This window comes from Phalangium opilio, unplaced genomic scaffold, assembly GCF_054372755.1.
Source record: "Phalangium opilio isolate 3A_F unplaced genomic scaffold, DU_Popi_V2 ptg000011l_1, whole genome shotgun sequence".
Lineage (NCBI taxonomy): Eukaryota > Metazoa > Arthropoda > Arachnida > Opiliones > Phalangiidae > Phalangium > Phalangium opilio.
The window spans coordinates 5,649,499-5,666,844 of NW_028324147.1; the positions used below are offsets into that span (position 1 = coordinate 5,649,499).

General features: G+C 36.5%; 2 protein-coding genes across 2 annotated transcripts in view; one reads left to right on the forward strand and one right to left on the reverse strand.

Moving 5' to 3' along the window:
• Positions 1-9,554, forward strand: part of LOC149710062 (ras-like GTP-binding protein rhoA) — a 45,520-nt gene extending 35,966 nt beyond the window's left edge. The window contains exons 3-6 of the mRNA XM_089858692.1: positions 3,630-3,717; positions 3,822-3,931; positions 4,724-4,858; positions 6,112-9,554. Of these exons, the coding sequence (XP_089714818.1) occupies positions 3,630-3,717; positions 3,822-3,931; positions 4,724-4,858; positions 6,112-6,345 (567 nt within the window). The 3' untranslated portion in view covers positions 6,346-9,554. The remainder of the gene's footprint in view (positions 1-3,629; positions 3,718-3,821; positions 3,932-4,723; positions 4,859-6,111) is intronic.
• Positions 1-17,346, reverse strand: part of LOC149710061 (lysosomal cholesterol signaling protein-like) — a 138,553-nt gene that overhangs the window by 81,413 nt on the left and 39,794 nt on the right. The gene's annotated exons all lie outside the window — the stretch shown is intronic.

The following is a 17,346-nucleotide window of genomic DNA, read 5'->3' on the forward strand; positions in this document are numbered from 1 at the left end:
CTAGAGACTTGGAGCTCGAGATAACTAGTTCGAGAACGACGGAAGCGAGAATTGAAGTCCTACACTCTGTTAATTTTGCAGGACTTTGACAGCTTTACCTCGAATCTATGACCTACCTCATTCACTTCATGACAAGCTCCAGTTTGTAACCAGTGACAAACTTATGGCCAACATATCATATAAACTTTTAATAAAATTAAAGAGGTTTTCCGACAGAAGGCAGTTAAAACCGTCCGTTTTTGGAAAATCGGGTTACATAATTTTTCCTACTACCCCCAAATAAAGTCTCCCTGTATACCTCTTCCCTCAGGTGCTTAGAGGCAAAAATGATTCTTAGAGGCAGGCAAACTTTTAAAGGGGTTATGAGGGAAGGAGAAGAATGGGGGGAAACCATTGAGCTCTTAAGATTCATCCACAGGGAGGCGCTGATGAGATTTTTTTTTTTAAGGAAAAACCTTAAACCTTTCCCGCCCTATTTTTATGAAGTGGTAGGTGGTAGTAGGTTTCCTTGTCTGGAAAAGGCGCAAAGGAAGGGGGGGGGAGGAGTCTTTAAGATCAACTTGGTATTCCAGGGCGCGTGCCTTTTTGTCTTTATTGGCAATTTTAGAAAAAGTAAAAAAGAAAAATAAAAAAAGGCTAGTGGCGCCCCATAGTAGTAGTTTTCAGGGCGGGAAAAACTAGCATGGTAATAGAGAGGTCTTCGTATGGTATTATGTACTTTAGGATTAAAAGTAGGGGACGTTTCGTAAAAGACGTAGTCGAAATTGGACCAATTTCTTAGAACTAAATTGGATGAAAGCCCTGCCTGCCTGCCTAGCTCGTGGGGGCCTTAGTCTCTAGAAGACAAGGTGTTTTATGGCCCGGAGTGCTTTGCGAGTAATGGATGGCAAGGAGGATTACGTTAGCAACTACTAGAAGAATACTTCATCTAGTAACCAGGCAATATAGTAAGGTAGGATCAAGAAGTGATATCTAGTTTATTAGGGAGAAGGTATAAATTCGCCCCCACATTTATAATCTAGCTTTATCTCCAGTCCAAATGTATAGTTAATCCCCGCCTGTAAATTACAACCAGCGTCGATCTCATTGGTTCTTGAAAACTCACGTCAGCGCTACGCGAATGACCAGAAAATTACGTATTTTCCGACAGAGGAGAGTGTAGCGAAATTGGCCGTCCTCCTTTAACGTCCCCCCTTGTATTTTGAAAGGGGGACTGGGACTATGGCGCGCGAATATTTAGGCATCTTATACCTTATCCCTAATAAACTAGATATCACTTCTTGGTAGGATATAGACACTTAATACGACGTCATTGACTGATGTTCTTATTTCCCACGGCGGCTTTCCACACAATTGCTTCTCACGCCTGAGACGTTATTAGGATGTTTATTTAATTGTTTATCGTTCAAGAGATGCTAGGTAATTTTAATTTATAAGCAAAGGTATTAATTAAAATGGACGATATTGGCCCGGGTAGATCTATGGAGGTTTTATTAATTAATTAATTTTAATTTTAACGTAAGTGAATTTAAAATTAAATTTACTAGAAAGAGTTACGACATCATCACCCTGTCAAGCAGCGGTTAAGAAAGAGTTACGACATCATCACCCTGTCAAGCAGCGGATTGTATTATTTTATAGATAATTTACACACATGGAGGATTCATACTATTTACACCAGGAGGCCGGCAGCTAAATGGAGGACAAAAAGCAGACGGGTTTCTTTACACCAGGTAGCCTGGCCTTCTGGTGTAAATGGTATGAATCCTCCACTTTAGCAATATTTGGTCAAATAAAAAAACAAACATAAGGCTCAAATTTTCATATTTTCAAATATTTAAAACTACCAAAACTATAAAGTAGACGAAATTAAGCTAATTAATTTGAACTATCAAATTTTACGTCGACTAAAGAGGGTATTAACAGCAAAAACATTTTAAATTAAGAATTTAAACCCGTATTTTCCAATATTCACATTTAGAACTATGAAAATCAACTGTCTTAAAAGTTTAAATATACTTAATTTCAAATCATCTAAATTAAGAGACTATTAAAGTCAACTCAACTGTATATAAAATTTTAAATTTGGATATTCTATTTTGTAAGAATTATGTTTTTAATACATTACCCAGAAAAACGCAAGGTGACAGATCAGGTATAAATGAATCCGGGTACGAACTTTATGGAAAGTCCCTTTTTTTCCAAAGGTGATTTTTATCCCTAAATCTCCCGTAAAAAAAAGTGAAGCAGGGAAAAAGAGAGGAGGGAGAAAGAGAGAGAGGGAAAACGTGAAAATGAGGAAGCTCAGATTTGGGGCCCAGTTAAGACCCAAGAAAGATGACTAGGGACCCGCAGAATAAAAAATAACGGCTCCCCATAACAGAGGCCGTAATATAAAATGAGAAATATTAAGAGGGAAGCTAGAGCTGGCCAGACTTCATTGGTACACCCTACACCCTACCCTTTATCAAAAGGATTCCTAAGCATCGTTTACCTTCAAAAACCTAAAGGCCAAGGCCTAACTCGAGTCGACCAAGGCCTAACATTTTCCAAGTCATTTATATTTTCTACTTAATATAAATCCTAGGTCGTAGATAAAAAATTCGTCCAAGAGAAATCTGTTTTAACTTAGCGCCCTATATAGGCCTACTTAATTAGAGTCAGGGCCCCCAGCCAGCTCTCTACCCCAACCCCTATTCTTTGTTAATCGTTTGGGGGCAGGCTAATGAGCCTTATAAAGTATAGGGGGGTCTTGTAGTACCCTTATCGCGAGCTCTAATCCAAAAGCCACTAATCTAGTAAAGGAGAAATTGGGGCTAATAGACCCCTTGTATTCTTATTATACATAAACTTATAGCTAAGCCTTGGTGTATGTCGTTTTAAAGGTTCCGTGGAGCTAAAGTCTATTTAAGTAATATTTTCTATTATATAAATGTTAGGGAGGTTAAATGTGTTTGGTACAGTACTTTTAAGGTGGTATGAACACTACGTAATTTGCATATTTTCCGATGATTAGTAATGACTCTAATCTGCAAGGTTTTAAAGGTTAAATATTTTGAAAAGGCTTCACGTGGATACATTGTATTTAAAATTAACAACGGAAAGTGACAATGTGTTTCTAAATTAAAGGTTTTTTCCTTTCTTTTAATTCGAAAGAAGGTCGAAAATAATGAGTGTTTAAAATTGGAACTATGTTATTAAAAAGATACACAAAGTTTACGCAGCTATAGATTTAATTTTAGAAGTAGGAATGGAGAACGGTTAGTATTCACTTCAGTGAGACCGACTCATAGCCCAGTATAGAGCCCTTCCCTTCTACAACACATAAAAGTTTAAATAATCTTAATGGCTCACTTAAACACGTTTTGATGACGTTGCTGATGGGGACGACGAAAAATAAGCAATTCCTTTTTACCTCTGTCGCTATGACCCGCCTCTTCTTTCATACCCCTCCGTCCCGTGGAAGGGGGGGTCCGGGACTTTAACGCGCGCCCACATTACTCTGTTCTCCATTCCTACTTCTAACATTAAATCTATCCCTGATCTTTCTAATAAGTAATTAAAATATTGGGGCGAACTTTCCCTTTTAAAGTTTTTCTTAAATTAACAAAAACATATTTCTTTTTCAGCTATACACTCCGACGGGATTCGAAAAATACGCAGTGACATACGAAATGGCGGAAATTAGAATACATTTTCACTTATGGGATACGTCAGGTAATTAAATATTACACCCTTATTGGTTTAGTTCTAATTGATGTCAATATTTCAAGTGAATTAAAATGATACGGGGTACTTTTGTTTATTATTTTTAAAATTAGGAGCTCAGGCGTACGATACAGTTCGACCTTTAGCCTATCAAGACTCCAAAGTTTTCCTACTGTGCTTCCAAATTGGTGACCCGGATTCCTTAGAAGACACCGTCAACAAGGTTATCACCAGACAATTGTCATTGTTATAAACAGATTATAGTCCTATACTCAATTTACTTAGAAACTGGGATGAAAATAAACTTAAGGCATTGTTAACAGCAATAGCAAATAGGAATATTCGAGAGTGAAGCAGTAAGGAGAGAGTCTCCTATTAGCTGCTCCCTCTCCCACGTTATAGCAAAGAGATAACTGGAGTATTAATTCTAGAAAAGATATTGGCTGCAAGCAAACCATATTAAGTTCTACAGAATCTATTATCTTTAAAATTCAAAAATATTCTAAAATTTCTAACGCCCTCTATGACTCAAAAACTGAACTATTTCCGACGGATATTTATACAATTGATAACGCTATATTAACGTAGACCGCTGATTGGTTGAGAAAAGAAGCTAGAGTAACGCCCATTATACCTCAAAAAAACTAACTACTATGATTGGTAGACCAATGAAGCAAGAGAGAAAGCGAGACTTGGGCATTAGTCACTCCAGTACCTAGTTACTTCCTGTTACTTCCATTTGCCTTTGATAGTTCCAATTAAAAAAAATTAATTATTTCACATGATATACTTATTTAATTTAACAATGCAATCGATTAAAAATAATTTATTTCTAAGATTTAATACTTCCTTAATATCAGAGCATAATATAATTTTCGTCGTCTCCGTGTTTGTCATCTAAGTCACCCTTTAAATCTAACGAACAAGACTAAATTTAGTCTTCCTCCAAATGATGATGGAGACACAATTTTCACAAAATTATTTTCTTCCTTTGTACATTTTAACTGGATATTAGTGGCAGCCAGAGATAAGACAACAGTGTACGAACGTTCCCATCATCCTTTGCGGATGTCAGAGTGACTTAAGATCCGATACGGATACAATATGCGATCTAGCCAAATTTAAAAAATCACCAGTCACGTCCGAACAAGTAAGTTATGAAATTTTTCTAATGATTTTTGGTAAATATTGTATCTTGCCCCAGAATGTTGGCTTTCCAACGCGCAGTGAAGTGTTGCGGGTAAAACATTTCTACAGGCGTTCTATGGGAAACTAATGTTAACGTTTACCCCTGGAAGTCGGTATTTCCGAAATGCTTTTGATTTTCTAAAATAAATTCATTTTCGCCCAGTTTTTAAAATTAAATAAGGTTATAAAAATTAAACTACAATATCAGTTTTTAAACACAAAACACTGCAAATGACACATTTTATGAGAGTTCTATGGCATTAAACAACGCTAACCACTAGGCTAGAAATGGAAAATACAATTTTAAAATTTATCCTTTTCGTTGTTTGAATTATTTTTTCCGGAGTTGGAAAAATCGGCATAAAATTAAAATAAATATCATCCCGTTAATGAGTCAAAAGACTCGAAATGAGTTGGAAAAATAGTTAATTGAAACCTGCCACGCCTTTTCCCTCCCCATTTCATCTCTTGAGAGAAATAAGAGTTTAAAAGCACCATTTTGGGACTAAGGGCTTCAGGGACAAACGGAAAAATCAATTCGAAAACGAAATAAAAGTAACTAGAGAGAAGTCAGATATTTCGGGGATTAAAATCGTTGCAAAACACGGAAGTTTTCCGCGGAGTCAGTGATTTTCTAACGAATTAAAATCAAGGTGACTTTTGCTACGAAAATAGACGACGTTAAGCCTAAAGTAGGCCAAGGCTTAACTTTAATTACTTGTCTCCGTATAATGAAAGCTTTTGACTTCAATTGGTGCAGAAATATAAAGCTCTGAATTATCAAAAATGCAATACAAAAGTAATGGTGACGTAAATTACAAAAGTGAAGGACACTAAGCCTAACGTAGTCCAAGGCTTAAGTGTCATAACTTGTCTACTTTGTAAAGCGATATTTTAGGTTCTATTAATTAGTGATGAGATGAAATGTTGCTCTAAATCGTAAAATTGTCTTACTAGACCTAAATCATTAAAAACTGAGATTATAAAATATTCCCAGAGTATTTTGAGTTCATCTTTCACGTAGATCTATTTTTCACAGCACCACTTAGTGACTTGATTTTAACATTCTAAAAAAATTAGGCTTTTTTATCTAAGTACTGTTCATTGTGGTCGCCTCTAAAATACTCAAAGACAACAATCAAACATCAAATATAGCTGAAATTACATTGGTTGGGTAAATGTGGGTCTAAATCATTGTTTCGTGTTTTTCTTTAGGCCTTGGCCGTTTCAAGAAGGATAGGGGCGTTGACGTACGTGGAAACAAGCGCCAAAATGGGTGCGAGAACAGTTCGGGACGCGTTCGAAGTGGCGGCACTCGCGGCCTTCGGTAAGCTTAATAAGAACCACGTGATGCCTTCCATGCAACGACACAGGTCGTTTCTAAAACTCAGGTGCCGAAGTAAAATGGATCTCAAAGACACCAAAACTAGAAACTGCGCCATCATGTGATGGTTACCTTTTACTGCGCGTGCGTGAATCTTTAAAAAAACGTTACTCAAACGTAAGATCTCCAATCTCTTGAGAAGAACTCAGTTGATCGATTTTAAATTTTTGATTATTTCATAAGTTACTGAGCGTAAGTCTTTTAAATCAAAGATAACGATGTCTACCGCATTGATTACGTCACAGTATCGTTTCTCAGCCTTGACAGGAGCGCCATCTTTAGGCATTATGATACACCCTTCCCAATCTGTTTGCCATAATCCTAAATTTTCTTGATAGATTTTAACGGTAGGTAACGCTGCGCTCTAGGTGTTGTTAAATCGTGTATAACGATAAAGACTTACGGTTATAAACTTATGATTCTGTTAATAATTAAATATCAAGACGATATTCGATTAAAAATGATGGGAAATTTCACATCAATTGTATAGAATATTAAACGATGTAAATACGGGAATACTATATAGTTTTATAAGAAACCAAATAATAATAAATAAATAATTAATAATAAAGAAAACAAAAGAAATAACAATAATAGGACGTCACTAAATTGAACTTTTGAGTATATAAAGTTAGTGTTAATACGAGTTGGATATTTTTATGGAATAATTAAACAAAATGCGATAGCTATTGAAGTTCATTTGTTGAAGTAGACAATGTTTAAACACCAAAATGTTGAGTCTTTAAAATATTACTCAGTTGATTGAGTTTGCTTAAATTTGCTCTTACAATCTATTGGCCCCAAATGTTTGAAATTTACTTATTCCCATGGGGTCGGACACTTCGTAATTGGGGTACAGAATTAAGAGTGAGATTTAAGTGAGTCCCTAATGTTACAACGTAACACTCGAAATTTCATCCGAGATATTGGGATATTAAGATTTTATAGATATATTTTGAGGTTATAAAGATATCAATAAGTGTAGAGGATATTGACGATTGTCCGACCTCTTAATCATCTTAAGTCATTAAACTTTAACCAGATTTTAAATTAAAAAATGGTTTTGCTATTAAATATTAAATTGTTCTGACAATTGGGGAACCGCACGTTTCTGTAGCTAATTAACCTTAAGCCTACTACACATTAACGCGTTTGAAGCGTTAATTGCGTAGTATACACGTTTTCCCGCGTGAAAATCGTCACTAGATGTCACTATAACGTAATATTTTGGCGCGATTTTTCAAACGCTTAAAATGTGTAGCAAGCTTTAGCGCCACGGTGACAGACAGAAAATGGAAAACGCAGTAATACAACAAACAGACTTAGCTTGAGTAGAGTCAGACTCCCTTCAAGGAGACCGACAACTACTTGAATTGATATTATGAAAAAGAGTGATAAAATACGCCTAAATTTATTAAAATATTGCTAAGAAGTTTTGACTTTCTATTTCTTTGTTATAAATTAAATCCACCCGTACCTTATTTTTTGCCAACAAACTAAGAGACAAACTGACGTATTAATTAAATAAATACCCAAACATATCCTCGTCTCAGCAAAAAGAAAAATAAAAAACACCCCAAATTTAGATACAAAAATATTTTCAGTCATAAAATTCCTGTAAAGAGTTAAGTTTCCTCAAATTTTGCCCATCAAACCGTCGAGGTTTCTGCTAGCTTGTTATCGAATAATAAACGTTGAAACACTGTTTTTTATAAATATACTTGTTAACATAGGGGGTGTCGGTTGTTTAGGAGGGGGGGGGGTAAGAGAAAAACACTCAGATTCGCTGAACCATGGTGGCCCACCACCACTGGAATCATTTTTACGAGGGAAACCGTTGACGTAATGGGCACCCCCTGGTGGAATTTATTTGAATTTATTGTTCCTATTAAAGAGAATCACGACCCAAAAAAAGAGAAAAATCATTTTCAGATCTCTAGTTCTAAACGAGCTAGGTTTCTGTGTACAAAGGGGTCGGATAGTTGTAGGTTAAATTTTGCGGGGTTACAAAAAGGGTTGAAGTTTTTAAGGATGATCCCTTAATTAAATTAGAAATCATTGTCTTTCTGTTTCTTATTTCAATTTAAGGGGTCATTCGTAAAACACTCTTCCAATCACAACTTGTAAACAGTGACCCAGACGAAGTGTCATCAAGAAGTGATATCTAGTTTACGTAGGGAGAAGGTTTTAATTGGCCACATTTCTAGCTTTATCTCCAGTCCAAACGTATAGTAGGTCCGGAGTTAATCCCCGCCTCTAAATTACAAAGACCATCTCATTGGTTCTTGAAAACTCACGACAGCGCGACGCGAATGACGAAAATTACAGTCATATTTTCCGACTGAGGAGAGGCGAAATAGCCCGGCCTACTTTTACGTCCCCCTTGTATTTTAAAAGGGGGACTGGGACTATGGCGCGGCGCGAATACTTAGACATCTTACACCTTCTCCCTAGTAAACTAGACATCCCTACTTGGTGTCATAGAAGTTACATTTTCGACTCAAAATCTTCCACAAAACTCACTGAATTTCGGTTCTAAAACCCTTTTGAATCACCCACGGTATTGGAGAGATTTATGAACATTTTGGGAAGTATGAACTATCCGACACCTTGGCATCAGCCGATGTATTTTTTATCGGGAAATTTATTTTCCATCCTCACTCATTTTTGGCGCCAATTTTACGCGCCTTTTTTAAAGTAATTTACAAAATTATTTCCACGTGAAAAAAGAACTGATTTTGGCGCTCGTGTCTTCGGTTTGTGGTGTTAATTTAATCATTAACTAATGAAATTAACCAAAAAGAATATAGACTATCACCATGTGACCATCCCAAAAGTGTACTTATAAAAAAAATTAAATGGTAGAAATACTGTATGTTTATCTGAATAATACAAACAAAAAAAAAACAATTTTTAAAAAAATAAACAAATTGTGGTGGCTACAAATAAAAAAATAAATAGCCATCAATAATTTAAAAAAGACTTTCTTAAAAGATGAATTTAAAAAAATCCAAGATGGATTCCATGAAATCAAATATTGTACCATAATAGTCAACAAACAATCCCTAATTATTACCCAAGAAAAAATAAATATAACTATAGTTATTAATTGTAAGATAATGATAAAAATAATGTTAATTAATAAAGAAAAAATGTTATTATCAAATTAATAATGAAGCTTAACTGTATTAAATAATTGAATAATGAAAACTTTATAAAAGAATCTAAAAAAAAAGATTATGATTCGTCGAAAATAAATTGTTATTAAAATTGATGTGTTTGTTTTGGTTATTGATTTTTTGCCTGTCAGATACTATTTTGGCCGCCATTTTAAAAGATGGCGGGTTATATTAACGAAATATTAGTAAAATTGGTTGAAACACAAGGGCATCAATCCGTAAGGAAGGTTTATTTACATTTTTGGTAGCCATTTTCAAGATGGCTGCCGATTCTAAAATTCTTACTTGGCGCGTAATAGCAGCATTGCACGTCAGATACTATTCTGGACGCCATTTTAAAAGATGGCGGGATATGGGAACGAAATATTAATGAAATTAGTTGAAACGCAACTGCATCATTCCGTAAAGAAGATTTATTTACATTTTTGGTAGCCATTTTTCAAGATGGCGGCATATTGGGAAATCTTTCTTAATTCGTGCATACTACTTAAGAGTAACGTCCCTACAAATTTTCAACTTCCCAGGTAAAACAGTTTAGACAAGTGTTAATTATCAGTCAGTTTGTTAAAAGTTTTAGGCTAGAAAATCAGTTTCAAAACTAAAAGCTAAATTTGATAAAACAGAATAATAAAGAGTATACGCCATTTTAAACCTCATAGAGATAAATAATTTTTGGGAACCTGATTTTGAAGAGATGTATACACAAATTAATCTACGCATAATTAGTGGACATCTCCCCCAAGCTTAAAGTTAATTAATCTAATGATAATAAAGCTTTTAAAACTTCAAAAGAGTGTGTATGAGGGATTCGAGGCCCCGAGCCTTTGAAAATTAAAACTCAAAAGCAGACGGAAGTACAGCCTGAAGGATTTTGAGACGATAATTTCACCGTCAGTCCAATATTTTTCTGGCTGAATTTCAAACACTGCCTAAAGAGACAAAGGCCAAGTCTTAGCTATAAATGATCATTATGGAGGATTATATATCCAGGTTGACTTTGATTAGGGTGCAAACTTGGGTTGAAATTTGGATAATAACTCCTAGGCCTAAGCCTCGCGTTACTTTCCTTTCAAAACAGATCGTCTCAAACTTAATATTCAATGAATGTAACTGTTGTGTGTTTACAATTGTATAGTTTGGGAAACAATGAAACGAGTTAGGCCTAAAACTTTCCAAGTGCTCTTATATTTAAGGCATTCAATTCACCCGAAAATAATAATTCTAGAGACCTACATCTTGAGCTAGTTCGAGAACGACAAGCGAGAATTCAAGTCCTTAGACACTCGGTGGTTAATTTTGAAGGACCACCATCTCCCTATTACCAAGCCTTTGACAGTCAGAGCCTCACCAGGCAATCATCGCTTTACCTCGAATCTATGACCTACCTCACTCACTTCATGACAAGCTCCAGTTTGTAACCAGAGATTAACAAACTTATAATGAAACATATCTTATGAGCTTATGGTATTACGTAACTTCAATATTTTTGAAATGATTCAATAAATTCATGTAGCCCGTTTTGATTATAGCACGCTATATATATCTTTGTGAAAATGATCAAAGGAAAGGGTGTTTCTATATCCTCCATAGAGTTCTTTTGATCAAAAGATCTCCATTGATCTATCTTTTCGTCTTTTCTCTTTTACAAATAACACTTCCTGCCTGCCCCAAACCCCAACCCCCAGACTCCGTCCGCATCGCGTAGCATAGCATCGCTCCGCCAATTTTTATGTTCTTATATAAAATGGGGCGAGCTGGCCCCAACTATACAATAACCATCAAAGTCTGGAGTCCTTGGCCCAGTAGACTTGTTATGGTGGTTTATTCCAGGTTTATTAGAAGGCGGAACGTTTCATATACAGAAAGAGAGAAGACTAGAAAAACAATATTGGGGCCCATAAAATGAAAAAGGGCTAGCTATAAGAAGAAAGGTCCGGGGATCGGTCACTTCTTACTTGCCTTTTAAAGAGACTCAATAGAAGGCAGCGGGTTAAAATTATTTGGAAATACGTCAGAGGCACGTGATTGAGTAGAGGCGTGGTTGAAAGAGTGGTGCTTGCTAGCAGAAGGGGATAATGGAAGAAGGGTTACCACTCTGTATCCTCTTAATACTTGAGTTATGTAACATGATTCTTCCCTGGCTCACTTCCATTTTTGTTTGCTTTCCCGCTCATCAAACTTAATTTAAGATGGGCATCGCACCGTGCTAAGGTGAATTCTATAACTGTTTGGTATTTACTAAATTCTCAGTAATCAACCTGCACAAACTTTTGATTGTCTTGACGTGGGACAAAAACGCACAAGCGCGTGCATGCGCCTTGGCAAATAGTTAAGCAGCTCTAATAGAGTAATGATGATGGAACTATTTACACGACGTATGTGATTCGGTTGGTTTAGTAACCTTGCTATAATAAATGTAAAGTGATGTTGGGAAGAATCATGTTACAATTACCCCGCCCGCTTTGTGGTAGGTACACTTCTCTCGAAGAAAAGTATTATATACATCTACTGCGACGTATTTCAATAATTTTTGAAAACGGCCGACATTTGCTTCTAGTTTAGTTTTTTCTTCGTTATGTATTTTATGGTTAAAGACAACTTTATCCTTACTTTGAGTAACGAAGAGACTTGGAAGTTCTTGCACCGGTTAAGTGTAAATATGTTAACTTAAGAGAGTACTCAGGAAGCGCAATGAATGAATTAATTCACGCTCTATTGCATATTCAAAGCAAAATTATCTAGTAAATTTCCAAAATTTGTATCTCAGACAGACTGCCGTGTAATAAATATGAATAAAAGAAAGACAAACAATGAATACTTCTTAACTGTCTTCTTCAAAAGAGAAACTTAAATGGACGAGCAACTATTACCACAGCAGGAATGCATACAGCTGATAAGAATCACTGAAGCCCCATATATACCAAGGCCCGAAACGATACGAGTGAGGTGGTTTATCAATTGACTGAAGTTTCAAATGTAAGGGGCCATCCGTAAAATACTATGTACAAACATAACTTGAAAACAGTTTCCGGCCTTAGGGAAAAATGGAGATAGAAGTTACATTTTAGACTCAAAAATCGCTCAAAGAACACTGCCCCTTAATTTCCACCACACCTTTCAGAAACACCCTGTATAGATCAAACCCTTCCAAAAAATAAGCAGAATAAAACAATTTCTGCCTTCAAAACTGGAAATAAAACACACTCTTATTGTTTAAGTATCCCTTTCACTATAAAACTGACGCCTTCTCGAGTAGCTCATGGCAGAAAATTGGATAAAATTCAGGAATCGTAGGGGCGTACGCAAATGAGGGGTTAGGTTAAGATGAAAAAGAGAGAGAGAGAAAAAAAACTGCAAACTCAAGTTGAGCGAAAAATCTCGAAAACGACTTGGAAAAGCACGCGTAAGATTTGCCGAAAAGATATAGCTAGCGAGAGAGAGGGAGCAATCAAAAATTTTACTTTCATGAAGCTTAACTCTTACTTATTCCGAGATGGAGAACGTAACAAAGAGAAGGAGAAGGAGAGAGTAAAAGTTAAAGAGAAACGTTTGGGAAGATGTTTGTTCCATGGAGAAAGCAAAAGCTACAGCGGGAGTGATGCGGTAACCATGGTAACGGGATCGTTTCGCCACGGTTTTATCCGCGAATGGTGGAAGTAAAGCACGAACTTCGTCCCAGAGTTTGTTAACGGATTCATTTTAACATAAATAACATAACCCACTCGTAAGTATGTTAGTTAATTGTATTTACTAACAAAATTCTGAAGTAGATCATATGGCCTTGATATGCTAAATCCTAGCTCTCCTAGTGTCCAGTTTATAAAAATTCATGATGGAGCCTTAAAAGGAGTTAAGTTTATCATAGAAAAACAGATTTTCTATAGAACCTTCCATTAATTACTTGTGCAGAGAAACCAACACGTAGACACTTGAGGCCGCCATCATGGGTACTTTCCCTTGCGCCAACCAAAGAGGCAACGCCAGACGGAGTTCACCTGAGTTCACTACACGCGGGGGGAGGCCATAGCCGACTCGCGCTGCCTCAAGCAGTGCTCCTTAGAACGAGGGAAATAACCCAAGAAGCAACCTCCCCCAGCCGCCTCTGTGGTATTTGCTTATCCTCCTGAAGGCAACTTTACCCCTTCTAAGATTGGGCTCTACTACAATTCGTCATTTAGTATCTCTTCCCAATCAACTTATATAGAAAATCAGAGGACTGAGAGCGTGTCTAAGAGTGATTACTGATTAGCCCCCCCCCTCTGTGAAATCGGTCTGAAACGATCTAGATCACTAAACAAAAAGTTCAAAGTTCACTTACGAGAGCAAGTTACTTTTGTTTTCAAATTCATTATGCAGTGATTGGAGCGTTTTTCTGAGTTTCACGTTATGCAAGTCCGTTTGAAAACAGAGTTGATTTTTAGGCTCTAGGGTTCAAGGGTCAATATTTACTCCATTACCACGTGGAAAGACTGATGACGTCATTACCCACTTTGTCTCTCTACAGTATATTGCTTCAAGTTCAGTCAACAGAATAATATACGGAAGTGCATGGGTGTATTGAGATAGTTTCCGCTAAGAAGATAGGATCGTGTATAAAGTATAATTTAAAAGTTATCTATAGAAACTTATCTATCTAAAGGTGTTAACTTTAAAATGGATTTTATGTTAATTTCCAAAACTTATCGACGTTCTAAAATAGTTTCCTCGTATCTGTATAATTTAGCTCGGCTTTATCGAATCATGGATATTTTAAATCCCTATAGTGAATGGGAAAAGTGGAAGAGCGTTTTGTTGGTACAAAAAGCACGGTATGAGCATGGCGAGATTAGGGTTCTAATGTATCAAGTCTAATTTTTTCTGGTATATCAAGGTCATTTGAAAATTTAAAGAGGTCAGACTACCATTTTAATCCCTTTGTATTAGTAAATTAACATCAAAATAATTAATAAAACTTATACCAAAACCTTTCCGTTTTAATTTTAGATAGGCCTTGTCTGGTGTTTAACCACCATGTTGTCTTAAGACGGAACACTAAAGGGTATGTGGACAACAAAGACTTTATATGTGGCTCAAAAAATACGGACTTTGGTGCAGGACTAGTAACTTCAAAGCCCTAGCTAACGTCTTTGCATCCACATACCCAATATATGTTCCTTCTTAACCCTAATCAAACAGACGATGCTACGGGCCCCCTTTCAAAAAGGCTCTGTTACAGGTCGGTTCAATGGGCTAACTGATTATAGATAAGCTTATAGAATCATCGTAAGGATGATCGTGATGGAACCACAAAAATAAAAACTCCCCACAATGTCTCAAACTTATACCTGAATTTGGAAACGTGCCACTGGTACGAACGTAACGCAAATATGTATCATTTTGTTCTCCCAGACCCTTGGAAAGATGGGCAGTGCACGCTGGCTGGGTACTGGGAAAGAATTTTGATACAAAAAGAAATATAAATCTAACAGCCGCGGGAAATAGGTTACTTCAAAAAAACGCACCAGTGTTTGTTTAGCGGTAGAGTTCCAATTGATCGAGAATATATCCCCCCAAAGCGCCACCGCCATTCAAACCCCTATCGACGATTTCAAAAGACCGTTTGTACAAACGTAAAACGAACCAAGGGTTAAAAGTACAAATTTATTTTATACCCAATATCAAACTGAATCGATTTGAACCGTTTACATTTGGGTGAAGTATCAAGAAGAGTCGATACTAAAGAAAGAGGTTTGAAGTTCTTATTGTTATCGGTAAGAAATAAAGTTGAAACTACGATAGGAAAGCGGTAGAAGAGTCATTTTGCTTCCACTATCACGTATTGGGTTTGCGTTCTATGGTAAGGACCATAAAACATAAGTTTCTCACTGTAAGTCTTCGTATAGATAATAAAACCTCGCCATGTTGACATCGGACAACAGGTTAGTTCTTTTCTCTACCGCCAGAGGTCATGTTACCGCTCTCGGAGCGCTCGGAAATATTTTACGTTCTCCATTTGTAAGCCTAGGTCAGCTAGCAATCTGAACTCAGTACGGATCACGTTTTGGCGGGAAAGACAAACTAACGTTAAATCAGCTTGGATATTTCCAGGGAAATCTGAAATTAACGATCTTGGCCCTATCTGTCGGATTTTGAACGCCAATAGAGCAAGCAAAACGCAAGCGAGTAAATGCAATACAGCATTAGACACAAAGGCTTAACCCAAAATCAAAAGGTGACGAAGTTGGCGCGGTTAAGTGTTGAACACATCCTCTGATAAATTGGAGATAATTCTCGTCTCGAGACACATCAACCGTCGCCTACCCACAATGCACCGAGGGTTCCATTCAAGATGGCGGGCGCTCTGCTCTAGCAACACGACCTGTTGGGTCTATATACCGTTGCAGACTTACCGTCTTAACTGTCATAACTTTATGCAAGGGCTTATTGATAACATTGAGGCTATGGAGGTTCTGAAGAAAAGAGTATTTTCGATGGTCAGAACGATATTGGCCCTTTGATTTTATTCGTGACTGGTAGCACTGCAGGCAGTTTTATAAAAGTATTAAAGTGGTCGTATCTCCAACACAATAGCTCGACAATGGCCCCCCACCAAAAACCTAGAAGAGTTTTAGTAGTTTGGGGGGAAACACGATATTACTTTGGCTATATATGGCGCATTGTCTTTAAAATGGATTCTAAAACTTCCGTGGCAAACATTTTTAAGGGTACCTTAAGCCGTTATTACTATTTTTAATGTTTCTTAGTCACTTTCAAGATGGAGAATGGAAAAGGCCTACCATCTTTATTGAGAGGTTAAGTTCATCAATTTAGGATCCAGTGTCCAGTAATTTTGCATCAGTGTCCGGCAGTTTCTTATCAATTTGGGATACAGTGTCCAGTTTTGGATAAACGCAAGAGTGTTCAGTCGTTGATCATTTAACCAATGTCCAGTAGTTAGTTTCGCATCAATTTATGATCCAGTGTCCAGTTTTGGATAAACGCAAGAGTGTTCAGTCGTTGATCATTTAACCAATGTCCAGTAGTTAGTTTCGCATCAATTTATGATCCAGTGTCCAGTTTTTGGATCAACGCAAGAGAGTGTTCAATCCTTGATCAATTGACCAATGACCAGTAGTTTCGCATCAATTTATGATCCAGTGTCCAGTTTTTGGATCAATTCAAGAGTGTTTAGTCCTTTATCAATTACCCAATGACCAGTAGTTTCGCATCAATTCAGAATCCAGCGTCCAGTTTTTGGGTCAATTCGAGAGAGTGTTACTCAATGTCCAGTCTTTCATAAAATTAACCAATATCCCACGTTCGATCAAATAATTTTCGTAATTGCACTTCATTAATTTATTAATGTGATGAAGCTGATTGCAACTAATTAATTCACTAGTACATTGGTCCTAAATATATATACAGCTTACGAAATTTGTCAATCCGCCCTGAAATTCTTAACAACCCTATAATCGAGTAAAACAAAAGGAATGTATAAATTTACAGCACGTTAACCGATCCCACCTTTAAATAATAAAGTCTAATAAAGAAAGCTTTACGATGCAAGAATTTTCCTTATCAGTTTTATAGTCCTTTGGGCGATGTATTCAAAAATGAAAAACAAACACTAGTTAGGTGTTAAATTTAGTGAAAACTTTCTCCCACTTTTAATTAAGTTGGCTAGAAACTCGAGAAATACTTGGAAGGGAATGTTTCGGAGCTTGTATAATATTAGTCTCAGCTAAAACTAAAAGAATTTAGTGAAATTAACACGTGTTTAGCATTCTCCAAAACAGAGGGGAAATAAACATTTGAAGACAGAGAAAGTATAGCAAATGGAATTGAAAGATAGCCTCTTACAAGACATTATAAGTTTTAATATGAAGTAGCCGTTTGAAAATCCCAGAA